At 40.4% G+C, this 21,987-nt stretch overlaps 1 protein-coding gene across 1 annotated transcript; it reads left to right on the forward strand.

Annotated features, from left to right (window-relative positions):
* Nucleotides 1–2,025: 2,025 nt before the first annotated feature.
* Nucleotides 2,026–3,207, forward strand: Cabs1 (calcium binding protein, spermatid associated 1). Its single transcript, XM_028752577.1, has one exon. It carries the CDS (start codon nt 2,026–2,028, stop codon nt 3,205–3,207), a length of 1,182 nt encoding a protein of 393 aa, XP_028608410.1.
* The last annotated feature ends 18,780 nt before the right edge of the window (nt 3,208–21,987 follow it).

Consider the following 21,987-nt stretch of genomic DNA (forward strand, 5'->3'; position numbering starts at 1 on the left):
GAAAACAAAAAAAAAAACAAAAAAACAAAAAATTACTCATCTTTTCTCTGCTTGCTGAAAAAATATGAAAATGTTTAAGCTCTTTATGAACAGACATTGTGGTGTCTAGTTGATATGCCACTTGTTGGCTAGTTGATTCTTTGAAAACTGTGCATGATGTAGCTCCTGATAATTCCCAAGATATGCTCTTCACAAAGTAAGTTTCAACAACAGATCTCACTCTGAGTGCCGCCTTTTCCAAGTTTCCAAGTATGTTATCCCAGAAAACCAAACTCACTAAGGAACGGTCTCATTTTTGCAAATAGATTTCAATTTTCACAGGAGAAAAGACATTTTTTCATGAACCGAAAGAAGTTACTACTTAGAAGAATACATAAACTCTGGGCCCAATACCACAAGATTCAAGCAAGGAAGAGTTATACATGAGCCAAGCAAGCTTTTGCTTACTGCCAAAATAAGACCTGACAGTAGATGTAACCAGATAACGTTTCTAAGAAAAGGTCAAGGATGACACATAATAAGATATGGATTCCAACTATGAAGAGGCTGCTATGCATATGAAAAATTAATGGATAGTAATTAATCCTTAAGTCAGGTAATATCTATGATACCAACAATAACAACAACAAAGAAAAAAGAAAAAGAACCACTTTCAATATTAGCAGTGGCAACCTCCTGAAATACAAAAAGATTCCAGGAGCTGTTCGAGCTTTTTAAATGAATGTCTTAAAATCTATTCCTCTGTGTCTACAGAGATTGGTATCATATCTCTGCCATGCCAATTAGGTAAATGGAAGCTGTGAGCAAGCACTGTGTCCAGAGTTGGTGGAGAAATAATTTTGTTCTTGAAATGGAGACTATCACTCAAGCTGATGCTTCCAGCTCTTTTCATGCTAGACATGTTTGTGCCCTTAGTCTAAGCAGCTAACCTACAAATATGGCCTGCTACAATATCATTTGAAAATCCATCTGAAATAAATATCTTCTGGAGCAGCTACCATACTTCAAACTCAATTCTTAATGCCTTGCGAATTTAAATACATGGCAGAAACTTCCGGTCACAAAAGTCTTCTGTGGTTGAAATAACAATTTGCATGGGGGGCCGGGCAGTGGTGGCGCACGCCTGTAATCCCAGCACTTGGGAAGCAAAGGCAGGCAGATTTCTGAGTTCGAGGCCAGCCTGGTCTACAGAGTGAGTTCCAGGACAGCCAGGGCTACACAGAGAAACCCTGTCTCGAAAAACCAAAAAAAAAAAAAAAAAAAAAAATTTGCATGGGGGCAGAAATCCGTATAAAAACAAAACTAAAAAACTTGATACATTGTGTCTCAAGTTAACTGAAGAAAACAGGAAAAGCCTTACCAATCTACTAAGCTTATTATTGATAAAATTATTATTATTAATTATTTTCCTACTTTAAAAATAATATTTCTCTCTCAGAAGAAAAGAATAGAAGTCTCTGCTACAAAATTATCTTATTTTTCTTCACTATCAAAAGTATTTTTAAGTTTTAGTCATTTAAACACCATGCATCTCAGAGAAAAGAATAGCTCTGCCTCCAATAATATTGGGTCACTTACTTGTAAAATAATTGACTTCAAAAAGATTCTGAGAGCCTTCAGTCATCTGGAGTCTCAGTTATTGACACTAAACCACAAAGTATCTAGCAGGCTTGAGTACGACTATGTCAAGGGGCGCCAGAGCCAAGTCAGAAGGCATATACTTGTAAGCAGAAACATAGTAAATACTAGGTTTTTTAAAAGTAAAATACTTAGTATGAACTTTTTATTTTATAGTCAGAACTCTATCTTCTTTCCTTCTAATATTAATACTCATTCTAGGAAATGTGTAATCACAGCCAAGAAACAGCCTCCATGGTGAGCCCCTGTCATTACCTGGGTGATTGATGTAACAATCCCCATAATGACCAAGGCTTCAGTCACTATACTGGGCAGTACTCCCCTGTCCAGGGATGCCACTAAGCCCAGAGGAAAGATCTGCGAGAGTGCTCAGTGCCCCCCTGCCCCATGGCTGAAGATGGATCCCCCAAAATTTATTCTCGACCTCCAAGAGACAACAGTAAAACACCAACGGAAGCAGACATTTTCTTTGGGGCTGACAACACCATTCCTAAATCAGAAACAACTATTACCTCTGAAGGAGACCACATTACTTCAGTAAATGACTGCACACCGGACGGTGATTTTTCAACTACAGTCAACAAGCTCACACCTACAAAGGAAAAACTGAAATTAGAAGATGATATTGAAGGCAGTCTGAAATCAACGACTCTTCCCGAGAAAGAAATTACCACTCCGACTGAAACTACAAACTCTAAACCTAAGGAGTCAATTACTGAAAATTTCATTCCAGTGAAAATTGGAAACATCTCATCCCCAGTTGGTACTGTTTCTTTAATAGATCTTCCCAGTAATAACATGGCAAAAGAAGATATTCTCTTAGACACCATTGACACAGGAGACGAAGAAGTCATACCCCCTACTGAGCCCTCTGGCACACTTGAGGACAGTACTGGCAGTGAGGAGGAGGAGGACTCTGCACTTCCAGATGAAAATACCAAAACTGATGAAAATACCTCAACCAACTCAGATGATCCTGATGATGGAGCTGTCCAGGTCGCTGACTCCTTTAGTCCTGAGGCTGAAATCCCTCCCTCTACTGAAGAGGAGGTCACCACCATTCCAGACATAGCCAACATTGCAGAAGAGAACATACCTGAGATCAACTTGATTGTTTCAGAAGATAGGCCCAAAGCTGTGACTAAATTAAGTGACTCCGAAGAAGAAAAATTTATCACTGTTTTTGAACTCACTAACTCAGCTGAAAAGCCCAAAGATAATCCGGAAGATCCTTTAACTGATGAGGAATCGACTGATGGAGTTAATGATTGGATGGACAAAGAGACTGCAAGTGAGGCAGAGTCCCACGCTGTTCTGCTCACTGCTGTTGAATCCAGGTACGACTTCATTGTCACTGCCTCAGACACTAACAACATCATGGAGGAACCCCACGTTGACACAACAGATTTGCCTGAAAATGATACAACAGAGTCTGTCACTAATGTCACAGAGGAGCTTCCTTCAATAACCTCTATAGTAGATTCCCTTAAGCACAAGGAGGACTTATCTATCACCGACTCCGGTCTCTTCAAACTGCTGAAAGAAGAACCAGACGATCTCATGATGTAAAACCAGTAACATAAGGGAAGCCACATAGACATACATGAAGGGTTAAAAGATAGTCGTAATGTCTAAGAAGTTACTCAGCAAGAAAAATCTTTAAAAAAAATATTGTGGGCACTTAAGGCAAGTATATTAGACTTAGAAAATACAGATATTCATGGATAGAGGTCACAAAGCAAAATATATTAAAGGGTAATTTTAAAACCAAGAGTCTCAGCACTTCCTGGGTTTCAGTTTTGTAACTTACCTTAGTATAAAATCTTCCATATTAGATTTTAGAGGTGTGAAGAGGGCAAGCAGTAAAGGAAGCCATTCCTTGCAATATTTAATGATATGTGCCATTTCAGTTCATTCTAAATATTATAACTTAGTGAAATTAAGGATATAAAGAGAATCAAGTAACGGGTAAAAATTACTGAGGCATTTAAAAGCTCTCTGAAACTTTTTCTAAACATTTTCCTTGTTAATACCACAGATGCATTCTCTCTAATTATGATACAGGTTTGAAATCTTCATGAATGTAACAATTAAAGTTCCTTGTAATTGCTCAATATCCATGTGTTACATAAGAAATCAGACATATTTCTTCACTCATATTTGATGCTTGTTAATATAAAATGTTAGTCTTACCTATGTATTTATTTGAAAAAATAATATATAAACATGAATTAACTGTTCTTCCTAAGAATTATATCCTGAATTTTTGTCAATTTTTTTTTCAGATCTTAAACGTTGAATATTGTACTCTTCTTAGGCAGTTGGTTAGCAATTCAAGGACGCATAACTTCATTCTTTTCTGATACAGACTTTTCAAATGGGTCTGCTGTCACTGGGCTGATTCTCCTCAATAAACTATTCTGGCAGCAACTGATTTACTGTATGTGATGTATTTGATATTCTGGTGCAGAATTCTTAAGAGTCTTAAATGAAAAATTAAAATTCATTGGTTAAACAAAACCAGGAATAGTATCTTCTGTAAAGATCTATAATTTCATTTTACTAAAAATGAAGAAATTAAAACAGGCCAAAACACTGTGTAAATAGTAAATATCATATATGAGACAGAGTGGGCTTAAGTAGACTCTGGCCTAGGATAATTAAAATATAAACATTTACTATGAGATTAAGAGCACTTCAGATCATGGATATCGTGAATAATCTCTCCTGAAAGTAACTGTGGAGAAAATACATTGGAATACTGTTCAAAATATACTCTAAAACTTTTTTTAAAAATGTATTTCCCCCAATGAAGATGATGAATACACCTAAGCCTATAACAAAAGACCAAAGATTGACATACTTGACAAAATGAATAGTCATGATTATATACAAAAATAATTAATACACAATCCAAAAATCATATAACTAGAAGAAAATAGAATTATTATTTGGCAATACAAAGAGGGTTACCTTTGTTATGGAAGTAGTTTCCCAAAGAGAAACCCCCATGACTCACCAACATGACTGACTGCCAAAGCATGAGCTGCACAAAACAACAACAGACATACCAAAGTGGACCCGAAAAGCCCACCACAGGGCCTCAGTCATACACCAAGAACTACAGGGAACTCGGATATGCTGTCAGTTGGAGAAATAATCTACAAGGAAGAGCACACCAATTGGTTGTCCCGTACTAAATAGTCACTCCTGTATGCACCATGTGACATGCACCCAAGCAACGATATACAGACTGAAAAGGTTGTAGTTAGGAATTTACTGTATGTACATATGCATACAGGCATGTAACAACGAAAAAGAGACCATGGATTTGAAAGAGGGCAAGACAGAGTAAAGTATATGGAGGGCTTGACAGGGTAAAGGGCAAGGGGAAATTACAACAGTATAAGCTCAAAAGCAAGAGAAAAATACAGGCTCTGCACCTCGCCAGGCAGCACAGTAGGGCTGTCCCTGGTAGAGCAGGAGCGGATGAGCCGTCCTGAGGGGCCAGAGTGTGGGAGAGCTGGCCTTACCACTCTTCTGCCTTGAGGTGGTGTGGGGATGCGGTGCCCTTCCCTCTCCTCCTCCTCTCCCCTGGTTGCCTGAGAGCTGGCCTCAAGGACATGAGAGCAGGAGAGCTATCTCTGCCCCCTCACTGGCAAGAGCACTCTCAGGGAGCAGCCTTGCACCTTGCCTGGACAACACGGTGGAGCTGTGCCTTGATGGCTAAGAAATGGGTGAACCAGCCCAGAGGCTGTGAAAGAGGGAAATCTGACCCAGCCCCTTGCAGATAGCAGCACTTGAGTGAGTGGGCCCTGTGTTTGACTGGGCAGCATCCTGCTTCCCGTCCATGGCAACATTGGGTGGCTGACCTGGAGCAGTACTGGAGAACTCCCCTGGTGGTTCAAAAAAGGGAAAGCCAACAACACCAACAAGTTTAGATACAACCCAGATCTAGATCCAGAGCTCTCAGCTGGCCCACCCCCAAATCTGTATCATCTGCAAATGGTTGGCACTCTGGAAAGGGTCAGTCCTGCTGATCCAAAGCTACAGGATCTCTAAGACACAGGGCAACAACAGAGTAACCAGAAGTGGTCCTGGTGAGGATCCAATATTGATGGTGTCACTGAACTCAGCGATCCCAAACCAGACCTTGGAGTGAAGTGAAGATGTGTGGACAGAAGGATTCAAAGTGTGACATTCCACAGTTTTCATGGTGAGGTGCTTCCTATCCTTTTTTGCTGGTGGTTGTGCGTGCGTGTGTGCGTGCGTGCGTGCGTGGGTGTATGTGTGTTTTGGGAGGAAGGTTGAAAGGATGAAGGAGAAATATTAGGGGACTGGAGGATGAGTACTGGGGACTGGTGTACATGATGTGAAACAAATAATCAATAAAAAGTTTTTTTTAAAAAAAGAAAACACAAGAACAGTTTTTTCATACAATGTTTTAATCATATTCTCTTCCCTTCCCCAACTCCTCCCACATTTACCCCAACTCTGCTCACCTAACTTGATGCTATTTCTATCTAATTACCTACCTATCTATGTCTGTCTATCTGTCTGTCTGTCTATATCTCTCTCCTTAACAGAATAATCAGATAATTCAGGACTTGTCAAGCCACATAAAATTTCAGTAGACATGTTTTAAAAATATAAAATTATTCTATACTTCGTTTAACCATTTGACAGTTGACTGGTTTTTTTTAAATTTATTCACTTTACATTCTAATCACGGCCCTCCCTCCTCTCCAATCAGTCACGTTCTCACAAATCCCTTCCCTCATTACCTTTACCCTTCTCCTCAGAGAAGGGGAAGCCTACCTTGGATACCACCCTACCATGGAATCTCAAACAGCAAGACTAGACACACCCTCTCCCACTGAGGCCTGAACCAGGCAGTCCAGCTAGGGGAAGAGGATCCAGTAGTAGGAAATAGAGTCAGTAACAGCCCCTACTCTGATTGTTAGAGGAACCACATGAAGACCAACCTTCACATCTGCTATAAATGGGCAGGGGTCCTAGATTTAGCCCCTTTATACTCTCTGGTTGGTGGTTCAGTTTCTGTGAGTCCCCATAGGCCCAGGTTAATGGACTCTGTAGGTCTTCTTATGGTGTCCTTGACCCTCAGGCTCTCCCAATCCTATCTCCCACTCTTCTATAAGACTCCTCAAGCTCTGCCTGATGTTTGGCTGTGGGTTTCTGCAGCATTTCCATCAGCTGCTGGATGAAGCCTCTCAGAAGACAGTTGTGCTAGGTTTTTTGTATGCTATACTCTGCAATCACAGCAGAGTATCATTTATAGTGTCAGGGGTTGGTTCTCTCCCGTAGGATGGGACTCAAGTTGGGCCAATCATTAGTTGGCCATTCCCTCAGCCTTCGCTCCATCTTTGTCCCTGCACTGATTGTAGGCAGGACAAATTTTGAGTCCAAGATTTTGTGAGTGTTCCCTCCACTGGAAATCTTGCCTGGCTACAGGAGCTAGCCACTTCAGTCTCCATATCTACCCCACCCCCTGCCCCCGCTATTAGGAGTCTCAGCTAAGATCACCCCTATAGATTCCCAGGAGCCTCCCATATCCCAGGTCTCCAGCTATTCTCAGAAATTCCCCACACCAATTTCCATTATCTCTCCGAGTTCACTGTTTCCTGTCGGGAACAGCCCTGCTTATACACCGAAGGCCTAAAATCAGCCATAGGCCTAAAATCAGCAATAGGCCTGACATACATGCCTGTTAGCACCAAGCCTTGGGTCTCTGTGGAAAAACACTGAAACAGATAGCTGGGAGTTATTGTAAACAGGCAGCTTTGGTGGAAGACTGCCAAGCCTGGCTCATAGGCCTTGTAGATGGGTAACCTTGGTGGAGAGTACCAACTGAGATAAAGACAAGTGACTCATAGGCAGAGTCATAGTGGTCTGTCCCCTGAACCTTCTTCACCCAGCTGACACTCTGTTCTGGAAGATATCTGTTCTCCCCCTGAACACCTACGCTCCTGTGTCATCCCCTTCCCCACATCCTGCCTTTTTGTGTATATAACCTGTGTGTGCAAAAGTAAAAATTATGATCTGATCAGATTATAAACAGGTCGTCATTCCTTTCGTCTTTGCCTGCTTCCCCCCCGCCCCCGCTCTCTTTCAGGTGACCTCCCCAGACCCCTGTTTAATGTCCTGCTGGACAGGACACACTCCCATCTCCTCCTCCCCTTCTCCCAACACCTGATTCCCTCCTCAACCCCTCTCCCACTCAGTCCTGCGATGTCTGTTTTATTTCCCATTGTGAGTAAGATTCAAGTATCATTTCTTGGGCCCTCATTACCTAGTTTCTTTGGGCCTGTGGATCATAGCATCATTATCGTGTATTTTGTAGCTAATGTCCACTTATACATGAAAATATACATTGAATGTCTTTCTGGGTCTGGGTTACATCATTCAGAATGATAGCCTCCAGTTCCATCCACTTGCCTGCAAATTTCATGATGTATTATATTTTTCTTTATCCATTCTTCAGTTGTGGGACATCTAAGTTATTTCCAGTTTCTGGCTATTATGAATAAAGATGCTATGAACATAGTTGAGCAAGTGTTCCTGTGGTATAGTAGGGTGTAGGAAGCAGGTGTGGCGGCCATTCCAAAATGGCACCTGAAGCTAACACCTGACTTCCTCACACGCCCCTGAAGAAGCCACGCCCACAGGCAATATTGCACAGGCTCACTGCTATGCATAATCAGGCCATCTGCTACGTAGGACAACGTCAGATCTTGCCATACCCACTGTCCTATCACATGCACCGACGTGGCAGGCTCTGATTGGAGAAGGCAGAGGGATTTAAGGGCGGTGGAGGAGAGGCTCGGGGGCTTTTTGAAGAATGTAAGGGTTCCTGAATAAACTGCGTTGGGAAGAACAACTACGAGTGTCGCTGTTTCTTTCCCTGGGTCGGAGTGGCCATTGACAAGTCGTGGCCCGAACGGGGACTTCAGAACTCATCGCAGTCAGGGCAGCTAGCTGGAAAGTTCCCAGGTAAGTGGGACAAGGGAAAGTTCTCAGTTCAGAGACTATAAGGTTCCCAGCATTGGGACAAGCCGCATCAAGGAGCTAGAAAAGGGTAGCAATACACTAGAGCAGTTAAGAGTGATCGCAAAAGTCTGAAAATGGAGATAGTTCTGAAGAGGGAAGTGAGGAGTATAAGAGTGAAAGAGTGAGGAGAAGTGAGGAGAGTGAGGAGAATAAAGAAGAGACTTGAAGAGACTCCACCGGACTCTGTCTTGTATCTATCTTCTGTGTCTCTCGCCTCTTTTTTCTTCCCCTTCCTCCGTCCCAGTTTCTCTTTCTTGCTAGACCCTGACCTGCAGACCGGAGCAGCAGAACCTGCCCCGGCCTTTACAAAGTAACAGAACCTGACGGCCGTTACAAAAGAAACGGCCGTTACAAAGTGGCGAGAAGCTTGGAAGGAGCTTAGAGCTCAATGTTTCCAAATGTTTCTTAAGGGACCAGGAAAAGTGGTGATGGTTGCTATTTGCATTAATGGCTTAAACTGCTTCTTTAAATTTCTTGCCTGGATTTATACAGGTTCAGCAAGTATGTTCTCAGAAGCTATACACTCATTATCTGATACTTGTAACCAGGGTTTGCTAGCTCTAGACATCAGCAAGTCTGTTCAGACACCAGATTCTTCTCACCCGTATGGCTTTTCAAATATGCGCTATATTTCTTCATTGATTAGTGGTATTGGTATTTTCATGATGGGTGCAGGACTCTCTTGGTATCATGGAGTCATGGGATTGCTTCATCCTCAACCAATGGAATACCTTCTATGGGCATATTGTATTTTAGCAGGATCTTTGGTGTTTGAAGGAGCAACACTTCTTGTTGCCATAAATGAACTTCGCAGGAGCACCCAGGCCAAGGGCACATCATTTTACAAGTATGTCATAGAAAGTCGTGATCCGAGTACACTCCTGGAGAGCGACCCATCAGTAAGGGTCTTAACTTAAAAGCACACCTGAAAGCTCTAGAACAAAGCTCTAGAACAAAAAGAACCAAGAGGAGTAGACTACAGGAAAATAATCAAACTCAGGGCTGAAATCAATAAATTAGAAACAAAGAAAACAACACAAATAATCAATGAAACTAATATCTGGTGCTTTGAGTAGAGAATTGTTCAGTTTCCATGAATTTATAATCTTTCTGTTGTTGTGGAGGTCCAGGTTTAATTGATGGTGGTTTGATACAAGGGGTTTTTTTCAATTTTCTTGTAACTGCTGAGTCTTGCTTTGTAACTGAGTATATGATCAATTCTGGAAAAGGTTCTATAAAATGCTGCAAATAAAGTACATTCTTTTGTATTTAAGTGAAATTATCTGTAGATATCTATTAGGTACATTTGATTTATAACCTCTGTTAGTTTCATTATTCCTCTGTTTAGTTTCTGTCTCAATGACTTGTCCATTGGTAAGAGTTGGGTGTTGATGTGTGGGGTTCAATGTGTGATTGAAGCTTTAATGTTTCTTTTACTAATATGGGTGTCCTTGCATTTGGAGCATAGCTGTTCAGAATAGACATGACAATTTGGTGGATTTTAACTTTGAAGAGCATGAAGAATCCTTCTCTGTCTCTTGAATAATTTTGGCTGTTTTATTAGATATTATAATGATTACTTCAGCTTGTTTCTTGTATCCAATTACTTGGAAAACTGTTTTCTAGTTTTACTCTGAAGTAATGTTTATCTTTGTGGCTAAGGTTCTTTTCTCCTTCTTCTATCCCTATTATTTTTAGATTTGCTGTTCTCATAGTGTCCCTGATTTCTTGGATGTTTTGTGTCATGAAATATTTAGATATAGCATTTTCTTTGACCAGTATATCTATATCTTCAATTGTATCTTCCAAACCTGAGATTCTCTCTTTAGTCTCTTGTATTCTGTTGGTGGTACTTGTGTCTGTAGTTCCTGTTCTTTTCCCTAGGTTTTCATCTCCAGGATTCCCTCAGTTTGTGTTTGATTTATTCTATTTCCATTTTCAGTTCATGGACAGTTTTATTCATTTTCTTCACCTCTTTGATTGTATTTTCTTGCACTTCTATAAGGGGTTTATTCATATCCTCTTTAAAGGCCTCTATCTTCTTTATAAGATTGGATTAAGGTAATCTTCTTGTTCTCCAGCCATGTGATATCCAGAGCTTTCTGTAAAAGAATAGCTGGGATCTAGTGGTGCAATATTACCCTGGATCTTATTGATTTTGTTCTTACACTGTCCTTCAGCCTTCTGGTTGTCTCAGGTGATGGCTTGATATTCCTGATGCTGGAATAACTCCCCAGGGAGGCAGGTAAAACCTGAAAGTGGATCTCAGCAAAGAGGACACTACTCACCACTGCTGGCTGTCCCACAAGTGGACTTGGCACCAGCAGATCAACTGGAGAGGTATCTAAGTTGGATGTTTCTGCCTCACCCCATGCACAACTTTTCAGGCCTCCTCATGGAAGCAGGATGCTCCTGATGTCCCACAAGGCTGCTCAGGATGTCAGGGAGATATGTGGGCTAGATGACAGAGGTCTGGTCATAGTGCAAATCTCACCTATGCTGGATGTGCCCCAGGTGGAGGGATTGGTTAGGTTGTGAAAGGGTCTAAGCTGAATGTCTCTGACCCCTCCCCAAGCCTCCTCACAAAACAAAGAGCAGTGGACTAGAAGGTGGAATTCATGGGACAGTGCACAGGTCATCTCTGCTAGCTATGTCCCAGGTGGAGCCCATGACTGATTATTTTAAATAATCAATACTAGTTAACTTTTAAAGCTTCTAAACGGTCTACCTTTTTATAAAGCTAGAAGGTAATATGGCTCTGCGTGGGGTGTGTGTGTGTGTGTGTGTTAGAAATCCTTAGTTGATGACTATAATGATGGTATGGATAAGGCATATGAAGTACTTGCTGCACAGGTATGAAGACATGAGTTCAGATCTCTACCACCCATGTAAATAGCCAGTTATAAATACCAAACACCAGCAGCAGGGCAGGTAGAGAGGAGATGCACAGGCAGATCTGAAACTTGCTGGCTAGCCAAGTTAAGCAATTGGTAAACTGCAAGTTCAGTGAGAGAACTATCTCAGAGAAATGGTAGAGAGGAATCGAGGTAGAGATCGAATGTCTATATCTGTCCCCCACCTACATGTGCACACACATACCTGTATACATATGTACACACGCATGAACTAGTGCACACCCACAAACACCACACAAAATATTTAGGCTTTCTCTGCTTTATATATCTTCACTATTAAAATTTTAATTTTAAATCAGATAATGAAAGATAGGACAATTATTGAGCTTTTATTACAGGCCACGTATGACTTTCAAATCACTTTTGGTCTTCATGATGACAGAGAAGGATGTTATGACTTCAAAGAAAAGTTGCGCCTTGCTCTGAAATTTTAAAAGCCTTTAAGACATAAGGTCTCATACACTTCTCAGGAAGATAAAGCAACAGGCAAGCAAGAGAGAGAGAACTAAATTAAAGATTAATGATAGAAACAGAGATTTGATTCCCAACTGTATGGCACAGGAGAATGTGGCATATATACGGAGTAGTGACAGTTCACGAGAGACCATCGAAAACCCTGCAAATGTCTACTGGTTTAAGAGAACCATAATAGTAACTGCCAAATCCTGGCTCTGCAGATGTGTATGACACCAAAGCCCACGTTCAGTAACATTATCTTATGAACCATCGAGCAACGAATGATCCCACTGGCTAACCACACACAACTGCCATCCTCTATTTGCACTGCCCATTCCTTGTTCACACTTCCCTAGAACTGATCATCTCACTTCTGGTCTTGCATTGTACCAATTATGCCCCTAAGCAATCATCTCTTCTCTAAAGCCCATGGTTACCCTCTGTCATAACAAGAGCATCCAAACTCAGCACAAGACAAGGCCCTTTCAACGTCTTCTGCCTACAGCCTACTTTGTCTTCTGTCTTCCCACACTCACACCATAGAAAGTAGGAGGGGAAAATTCCCTGATAGCAGGCAGACAGACCTAAGCTAGTGAGTACCTAGAGCATAGTACATACCAAATAAATAGTTGTAAATGAAGAAATAAGAATTTTAGGCCCTATAAAATTGGGGTGACTGTAGTAAAGTAGATAAAATCTACACCAACCACCTTTTTCATTGAGTTTCCAATTCCAATCTGCTAAAAAATTGACTTATATGTTTCTGTAGCAATAAAATCCCTCTCCTTCCATACATCTGTACATGTTTATAATTTAAATGTAGACCTTTTTTTCTAACTACAGTATGAGCCAGAGAAAGGAGAGTGTAAAAATCAGGAGCATAAATGCCTAGGAGAGATATAGTGTATTTTTGTGCTACTGATGTTATTATTTTGGCTTTGTCACAAACACCTCAAGAATAACAAACACGTTCATTGACTTTGAAATGCCTCTCTCTCATGTTTACCCTACTTAAAATTCTCTAGCTTAGCAGAAGATGTTATCTGCAGAGACGATTAACACATGGGAACTGGAAACTCATCCACCCTACTCCTGTCTCTCATTTCTCATAGCCAGTAAATTTGAACTTTTTGTTATATTAAATATCTTTACATTTTAAAAACCCAAAAAATCAGTCTGCCCTCATTCATATAACCTTTTATTTAAATTCTAAGTCCTATCAAGTAATGTAACATTTATAATGCAATTTTATTTTTTTCACATATATTTCTTTGCCAGAGTAAACTCTGACAGACAGAGAAAGACAAAGACAGTCATGCACAGAAAGGCAGAGAGATAGGGAGAGGCAGAGATACTGGCTAAAAATCCAAATAAGAGTTGCTGCAGAATTGAGTCTGAGATTTATGGTAAGAAACTACGAGAGAGTTCTAGTTACAGACATAAGGTACAATTACTTTCTCCTAGTCCCATCCAACTTATAGAAGTCTTCTTGGTTAAACTCTTTGTAAATGATAATCATGTTTTTGAAAGTCTTCATAGTAACATATAGGCTGTTGTTTTAACAACTTAAAATTGTTAAATTTTATGGACACATAAAATTAACCACATGCTATATACAGATATAGCTAAAATGTCATATATAGCTACCAGTTCATATATTACAAGCTAATTTCACTGAAGTTAGTACATTGACTAGTTAATAATGACAGAGACTATAGTTTATTCACTATAAAAATTAATAATTATCTCAACAGAAGTTAAACATAATTAAAATATGTTGGCACAAGAGAAAGAACTGTGCATACCAACAGTAGGCTCAAATGCTGGATCCTGAAAATATCTAGTCATTCCTTCGTTGTCCCAAGTCTCAGTCATTTCATATACAAAATACATGTGCAAATTCATATAGATCTGGGACCTCATCTCAGCTAAGTAATAGATTGTTATACTTTAAGTCCCAGATGCCAAGGAAGTAAGAGGCTGCCTGGACCCAACAGGAAAGATATTAGCCCCCATCAAAGTGGAGACAGGCACTGTAGAGACCATATCCAGTGGATAGGCCCAGGCACCGATAGAAGGATGGGCCACCCACCCAACTCAAAAATTTTAACCCAAAATTGTTTCTGTCTAAAGAAAATACAGGGACTGAGAGTGGAACAGAGACTGAAGGAAAGGCCATCCAGAGACTGTCCCGTGTGTAGTCCATCCCATATGCAGCCACTATTGCTGATGCCAGACGTGTTTGCTGACAGGAGGAGGAGGAGGAGGAAGAGGAGGAGGAGGAGGAGAGGAGGAGAGGAAAGGAGGGAAGGAAGGAAGGAAGAAGGAAGGAAGGAAGGAAGGAAGGAAGGAAGGAAGGAAGGAAGGAAGGAAGGAAGGAAAAAAAGAAAGTGTTTGAAAGCTATGCATAAATTGAAAAGCCAGCAGCCAAGGAGACACTCTGTCCAGTGGCCTCCAACTCACCTTTTAGATAAACAGCATGACAGGATAAATAGTATGATAGTCCTTCTGTGTGCTCTAATTCTTTACAGTGTGACCTGATGCCAGGTGGATATGCTCGTCTTGAACAAAAGGCTTTGCAAATCTGTTATCCACCAGTAGACTTTCTTGGAAAATGTCTCTGCTAATGATTGACACTTCCATGAAATTAAAGATTACTGACATCGGCGCAAAGGCCAAACTATCAAAGGTTCACACTTTTTAATATTCACTACTTAGCACATGTTTGTGAGCGAGATGTAAAAAATGCACCATAAGGAATCTTATGATTCAAGTGGGGAAGAGGGTGTTGAGAAAACTGTTATCATTTTTCTCATTTGTTTTCTTTCAAGGAAAGAAGCCTGTGCCCTTGGATGCCAATATTGTTAAAGTAGGGATAATTTTATAGCCATTTAAAATTAGTTCTCAAAAATTGTTTTACCTTGCAAAGCTAAAGATGCTCACAAAATAAGGTGACCGTGGTGTATCCCATGATGCTGCACAGTCTACATTAGCACATTACCTTGTACATGCCAGCGTTAAATATCTAAATATTCATTATGTCTACGTTTGTAAGGAAGTTAAACTAATTACTGTAAAATGTTAAGAAAACATCGCCAGTGAAAGAGAGGGATTGACCAATGTATAGTGTTTAAATTACTATCAACAAGGCTCACCTTTTCTGATGCACATTGGTAATAATGAAGTTCACTGGAAAAGGAAAGAAAGAGAAACACAAAGCCCAATTATATCACTCCCCTGTGTTGCAGGAACTAGTTTGGATTAGCCTAGAAACAAATGATAAAATAATAATCATAACAATATTTTGCCTAGCAATATAGAAAGGACAAAAGAGAAAAGGAATCCTTTATAATGCCAGCATTGCCTGCCTTCTTTCTGAAACGTCAAGACTGCAGAGGCTGAGAAGTGGACAGAGCTGAACAGGTAAGAAACAGAGCTACTTGGTACATTATCATTCTTTCAAAGTTCAGAGGCTTCACAATCATGCCTTCTTTAGTGTCAGTTATATCTAGTTTATAAACAATAAAAATACTGTGAAATCTCAAACTGTGCTTTCTATAAAGCTTTAAGGTCAGTAATTTTATAATTTAAATATAATTTATAAAATTAAATTCTATAATTTTAAATTTATAATTTAAAAATAAATCACATTCACTTTTTTTTTTAATTTTTTTATTGGATGTTTTATTTACATTTCATATGTTGTCCCCTTACCCCATCCCCCACCCACCCAGGAACCCCCAATCCCCTCACACCTCCTCCTTCTTCTTTGTGGATGTAACCTCTATCTACCCCCCCACTCCCACCTCCCCACCCTCAAAACTCCCACCCCCTGGGGCGTCCAGCCTTCATGAGGTCAAGGATCTCATCTTCCACCTGTGCCCAGCAGGGCCCTCCACTCTTATATATTCAGCTAAGGCCCTGGATCCCTCCATAAGTGCTCCCAGGCTGGTGGTTTAGACCCTGGGAGCTGTGGTTGGTTGGTATTGTTGCTCTCCTCATGGGGCCACAAATCCTTTCAGCTCCTTCAGTCTTCACTCTAACTCCTCCATTGAGAACCCCATAATCACTTCAATGGCTAGTTGTGAGCATCTGCCTCTGAATATGTCAGACTCTTGAAGACCTCTGAGGAGACATCCATATCAGGCTCTTATCAGCATGCACTTCCTGACTTCCACATCAACATCTACCTTTGGTGACTGCACATGGGATGGATACTCAGGTGGAAAGGTCTTCAGACGGCCCCTCCTTCAGTTTTTGTCCCTCGCTTTGTCTCCATATTTGCTCCCTTGAGTATTTTGTTGCTCCTTCTAAGAAGGACCGAATCACCCCCACTTGGTCTTCCTTCTTTATGGACTTCATGTGGCCTGTGAGTTGCATCTTGGGCATTTTAAGGTTCTGGGCTAATATCCAATAATCAGTGAGTGAATACCATGTGTGTTCTTTTGTGATTGGCTTACCTCACTCAGTATGATAATTTCTAGTTCCATCCATTTACCTAGGAACCTCTCAAATTCATTGTTTTTAATAGCTGAGTAATACTCCATTGTGTAAATATACCACATTTTTTTAATCCATTCCTCAGTTGAAGGACATCTGGGTTCTTTCCAGCTCCTGGCTATTATAAATAAGGCTGCTATGAACATAGTTGAGCATATGTCCTTATTATATGTTCGAGCACCTTCTGGGTATATGCCTAGGAGTGGTATAGCTGGATCCTCGGGTAATGCTATGTCCAATTTTTTGAGGAACCGCCACACTGATTTCCAAAGTGGTTGCACCATCTTGCAGTCCCACCAACAATGGAGGAGTGTTCCTCTTTCTCCACACCCTCGCCAGCATCTACTATCACCTGAGTTTTTAATCTTAGCCATTCTGACTGGTGTGAGATGGAATCTCAGGGTTGTTTTGATTTGCATTTCCCTGACGACTAAGGATGCCGAGCATTTCTTTAGGTGCTTCTCGGCCATTCGAGTTTCTTCTGTTGAAAATTCTTTGTTAAGCTCTATACCCCATTTTTTAATAGGGTAATTTGGTTGCCTGGAGTCTAATTTCTTGAGTTCTTTGTATATATTGGATATTAGCCCTCTATCAGATGAAGGATTGGTAAAGATCTTTTCCCAATTTGTTGGTTGTCGTTTTGTCCTATTGACAGTGTCCTTTGCCTTACAGAAACTTTGCAATTTTATGAAGTCCCATTTGTCAATTCTCGATCTTAGAGCATATGCCATTGGAGTTCTGTTCAGGAACTTTTCCCCTGTGCCCAAGTATTCGAGGCTTTTCCCCACCTTCTCTTCTATTAGTTTCAGTGTATCTGGTTTTATGTGGAGGTCCTTTATCCACATAGACTTGAGCTTTGTACAAGGGGATAAGAATGGATCAATTTTCATTCTTCTACATGTTGTCCTCCAGTTGAACCAGCACCATTTGTTGAAAATGCTGTCCTTTTTCCACTGGACAGTTTTAGCTCCTTTGTCAAAGATCAAGTGACCATAGGAGTGTGGGTTCATTTCTGGGTCTTCAATTCTATTCCATTGATCTTCCTGCCTGTCTCTGTACCAATACCAGGTAGTTTTTATCACTATTGCTCTGTAGTACAGCTTGAGGTCAGGGATGGTGATTCCTCCCGAAGTTCTTTTATTGTTGAGAATAGTTTTCGCTATCCTAGGTTTTTTGTTATTCCATATGAATTTGAGAATTTCCTTTTCTAGCTCTGTGAAGAATTGAGTTGGGATTTTAATGGGGATTGCATTGAATCTGTAGATTGCTTTTGGCAAGATGGCCATTTTTATTATATTAATCCTGCCAATCCATGAGCATGGGAGATCTTTCCATCTTCTGAGATCTTCTTCAATTTCTTTCTTCAGAGACTTGAAGTTCTTGTCATACAGGTCTTTCACTTGCTTGGTTAGATTCACACCAAGGTATTTTATATTATTTGCAACTATTGTGAAGGGTGTCATTTCCCTAATTTCTTTTTCAGTCTGTTTATCTTTCATGTAGAGGAAGGCTACTGATTTGTTTGAGTTGATTTTATAACCAGCCACTTTGCTGAAGTTGTTTATCAGGTTTAGGAGTTCTCTGGTGGAAGTTTGGGGGTCACTTAAGTATACTATCATATCATCTGCAAATAGCGATATTTTGACTTCTTCCTTTCCTATTTGTATCCCTTTGACTTCTTTTTGTTGTCTAATTGCTCTGGCTAGGACTTCCAGTACTATATTGAATAGGTAGGGGGAGAGTGGGCAGCCTTGTCTAGTCCCTGATCTTAGTGGGATTGCTTCAAGTTTCTCTCCATTTAGCTTGATGTTGGCTACTGGTTTGCTGTAAATTGCTTTTACTATGTTTAGGTAGGGGCCTTGAATTCCTGATCTTTCCAAGACTTTTATCATGAAGGGATGTTGAATTTTGTCAAATGCTTTCTCAGCATCTAGTGAGATAATCATATGGTTTTTTTCTTTAAGTTTGTTTATATAGTGGATTACATTGATGGATTTCCGAATATTGAACCATCCCTGCATTCCTGGGATAAAACCTACTTGATCATGATGGATGATTGTTTTGATGTGGTCTTGGATTCGGTTTGCTAGAATTTTATTGAGTATTTTTGCATCGATGTTCATAAGGGAGATTGGTCTGAAGTTCTCTTTCTTTGTTGGGTCCTTGTGGGGTTTGGGAATGAGTGTAATTGTAGCTTCATAGAACGAATTGGGTAGTGTTCCTTCTGTCTCTATTTTGTGGAATAGTTTGAAGAGAATTGGTATTAGGTCTTCCTTGAAGGTCTGATAGAATTCAGCACTAAAACCATCTGGTCCTGGGCTTTTTTTAGTGGGGAGACTTTTAATGACTGCTGCTATTTCCTGAGGGGTTATGGGACTATTTAGATGGTTTATCTGCTCCTGGTTTAATTTTGGTACCTGGTATCTGTCTAGGAAATTGTCCATTTCATCCAGGTTTTCCAGTTTTGTTGAGTATAGACCTTTGTAGTAGGATCTGATGATTTTTTTAATTTCTTCCGTTTCTGTTGTTATGTCTCCCTTTTCAGTTCTGATTTTATTAATTTGGATACTCTCTCTGTGCCCTCTGGTTAATCTGGCTAACGGTTTATCTATCTTGTTGATTTTCTCAAAGAACCAACTCCTGGTTTTATTGATATTTTGTATTGTTCTTTCAGTTTCTATTTGGTTGATTTCAGCCCTGAGTTTGATTATTTCCTGCCTTCTACTCCTCCTGGGTGTATTTGCTTCTTTTTGTTCTAGGGCTTTTAGTTGTGCAGTCAACTTGTTAGTGTGTGCTCTTTCCAGTTTCTTTTTGTAGGCACTTAGAGCTATGAGTTTTCCTCTTAGCACTGCCTTCATGGAGTCCCACAAGTTTTGGTATGATGTGTCCTCATTTTCATTGAAATCTAAAAAGTCTTTAATTTCTTTCTTTATTTCTTCCTTGAGCAAGTCATCATTGAGTAGAGAGTTGTTCAGTTTCCATGTGCACATGGGTTTTCCATTGGTTTTGTCATTATTAAAGACCAGTCTTATTCCATGGTGATCTGATAAGAGGCAAGGGATTATTTCAATCTTTTTGTATCTGTAGAGGCTTGTTTTGTGACCAATTATATGGTCTATTTTGGAGAAGGTACCATGAGGTGCTGAGAAAAAGGTATATTCTTTTGTTTTAGGATGAAATGTTCTATAGATGTCTGTTAAGTCCATTCGGTTCATAACTTCTGTTAATGTCAAAGTGTCTCGGTTTAGTTTCTGTTTCCATGATCTGTCCATTGCTGAGAGTGGGGTGTTGAAATCCCCCACTATTATTGTGTGAGGTGTAATGTGTGTTTTGAGCTTTAGTAAAGTTTCTTTTATGTATGTAGGTGCCCTTGCGTTTGGGGCATAGATGTTCAGAATTGAGAGTTCACCTTGGTAGCTTTTTCCTTTGATGAGTATGAAGTGTCCTTCCTTATCTTTTTTGATTAATTTTGGATGGAAGTCGATTTTATTTGATATTAGAATGGCTACTCCAGCTTGTTTCTTGGGACCATTGGCTTGGAAAATTGTTTTCCACCCTTTTATTCTGAGGTAGTGTCTGTCTTTGTCACTGAGGTGTGTTTCTTGTATGCAGCAAAATTCTGGGTCTTGTTTGTGTATCCAGTCTGCTAGTCTGCGTCTTTTTATTGGGGAATTGAGACCATTGATGTTAAGAGATATTAAGGAAAAATGATTGTGGCTTCCTGTTATTTTTGTTATTAGAGGTAAAGTTATGTTTGTATAGTTATCTTCTTTTGGGGTTGTTGGAAGATTACTTCCTTGCTTTTTCTAGGTCGTAGTTTCCCTCCTTGTGTTGGCGTTTTCCATCCATTATCCTTTGAAGTGCTGGGTTTGTGGGAAGATATTGTGCAAATTTGGTTTTGTCATGGAATATCTTGGTTTCACCATCTATATTGATTGAGAGTTTTGCTGGGTATAGTAATCTGGGCTGGCAATTGTGTTCTCTTAGGGTCTGTATGATGTCCGTCCAGGCTCTTCTGGCTTTTATAGTCTCTGGTGAGAAGTCTGGTGTAATTCTTATAGGTCTGCCTTTATATGTTACTTGACCTTTTTCCCTTACTGCTTTTAGTATTTTTTCTTTGTTTTGTGCATCTGATGTTTTGATTATTATGTGACGGGAGGTATTTCTTTTCTGGTCTAGTCTATTTGGTGTTCTGTAGGCTTCTTGTATGTTTATGGGCATCTTGTTCTTTAGGTTAGGGAAATTTTCCTCAATGATTTTGTTGAAGATATTTACTGGCCCTTTAAGTTGGGAATCTTCATTCTCATCTATACCTATTATCCTTAGGTTTGGTCTTCTCATTGTGTCCTGAATTTCCTGGATGTTTTGAGTTAGGAGTTTTTTGCTTTTTTCATTTTCTTTGACAACTGTGTCAATATTTTCCACCGTATCTTCTGCATTTGAGATTCTCTCTTCTATCTCTTGTATTCGGTTGGTGATGCTTGCGTCTGTGACTCCTGATCTCTTTCTTAGGTTTTCTATCTCCATGGTTGTCTCCCTTTGAACTTTCTTTATTGTTTCTATTTCCAGTGTCAGATCCTGAATGTTTTTGTTTAATTCCTTCTTTGTGTTTTCTTGCATTTCTTTAAGGGATTTCTGTGATTCCTCTTTAAGGGCTTCTATCTGTTTACTTGTACTCTCCTGTATTTCTTTAAGGGAGTTACTTAATTCCTTCTTATAATCCTCTATCATCATCATGAGAAGTGATTTTAATTCTGAATCCTGCTTTTCAGGTGTGAAGGGGTGTTCAGGGCTTGCTATATTGGGAGAACTGGGCACTGATGATGCCAAGAAACTTTGGTTTCTGTTGCTTATGTTCTTGCGCTTGCCTTTCGCCATCTGGGTAACTCTAGTGGTACCTGCCCTCTCTGTGTAAGATTGGAATCTGTATTTCCAGTTATCTTGCTTATTGCAGAGCTCCTCGGAGTCCAGAGGTCTCTGTGGTCTTATGCCCCTAATCTCCCGGGTGGAAGAACTCCTGGGACTCAGGCCACCTCTTGGATCTGGTAATCCTTCTGTTCTGAGTGCAGTGGCTCCTCGGCTGCCCTGAGTGCAGTGGGTTCTCGATGACTCAGGATTCAGTTTCAGCTGCTCTGAGTGCAGTGGCTCCTAGATGACTCAGGATTCAGTTTCTCCACAGGACAGGAGCAGACCAACTCTGTGTCAGCTGCTCTGAGTGCAGTGGCTCCAGCTGCTCTGAGTGCAGTGGGTCCCTGATGACTCAGAATTCAGTTTCAGCTGCTCTGAGTGTAGTGACTTCTCGATGACTCAGGATTCAGTTTCTCCACAGGACAGGAGCAGACCTACTCTGTGTCTGCTCCAGTCCCAGGGACCAGGCAGGGGCCGAAGGGAAGTGGAATTCCGGAGGGGC

This window comes from Grammomys surdaster, unplaced genomic scaffold (assembly GCF_004785775.1).
Source record: "Grammomys surdaster isolate TR1022 unplaced genomic scaffold, NIH_TR_1.0 125928, whole genome shotgun sequence".
NCBI lineage: Eukaryota > Metazoa > Chordata > Mammalia > Rodentia > Muridae > Grammomys > Grammomys surdaster.

What these genes read in the sequence shown, in the direction of transcription:
- Cabs1 (XM_028752577.1), top strand. Translation starts at nt 2,026, where the DNA reads ATGGCTGAAGATGGATCCCCCAAAATTTATTCTCGACCTCCAAGAGAC.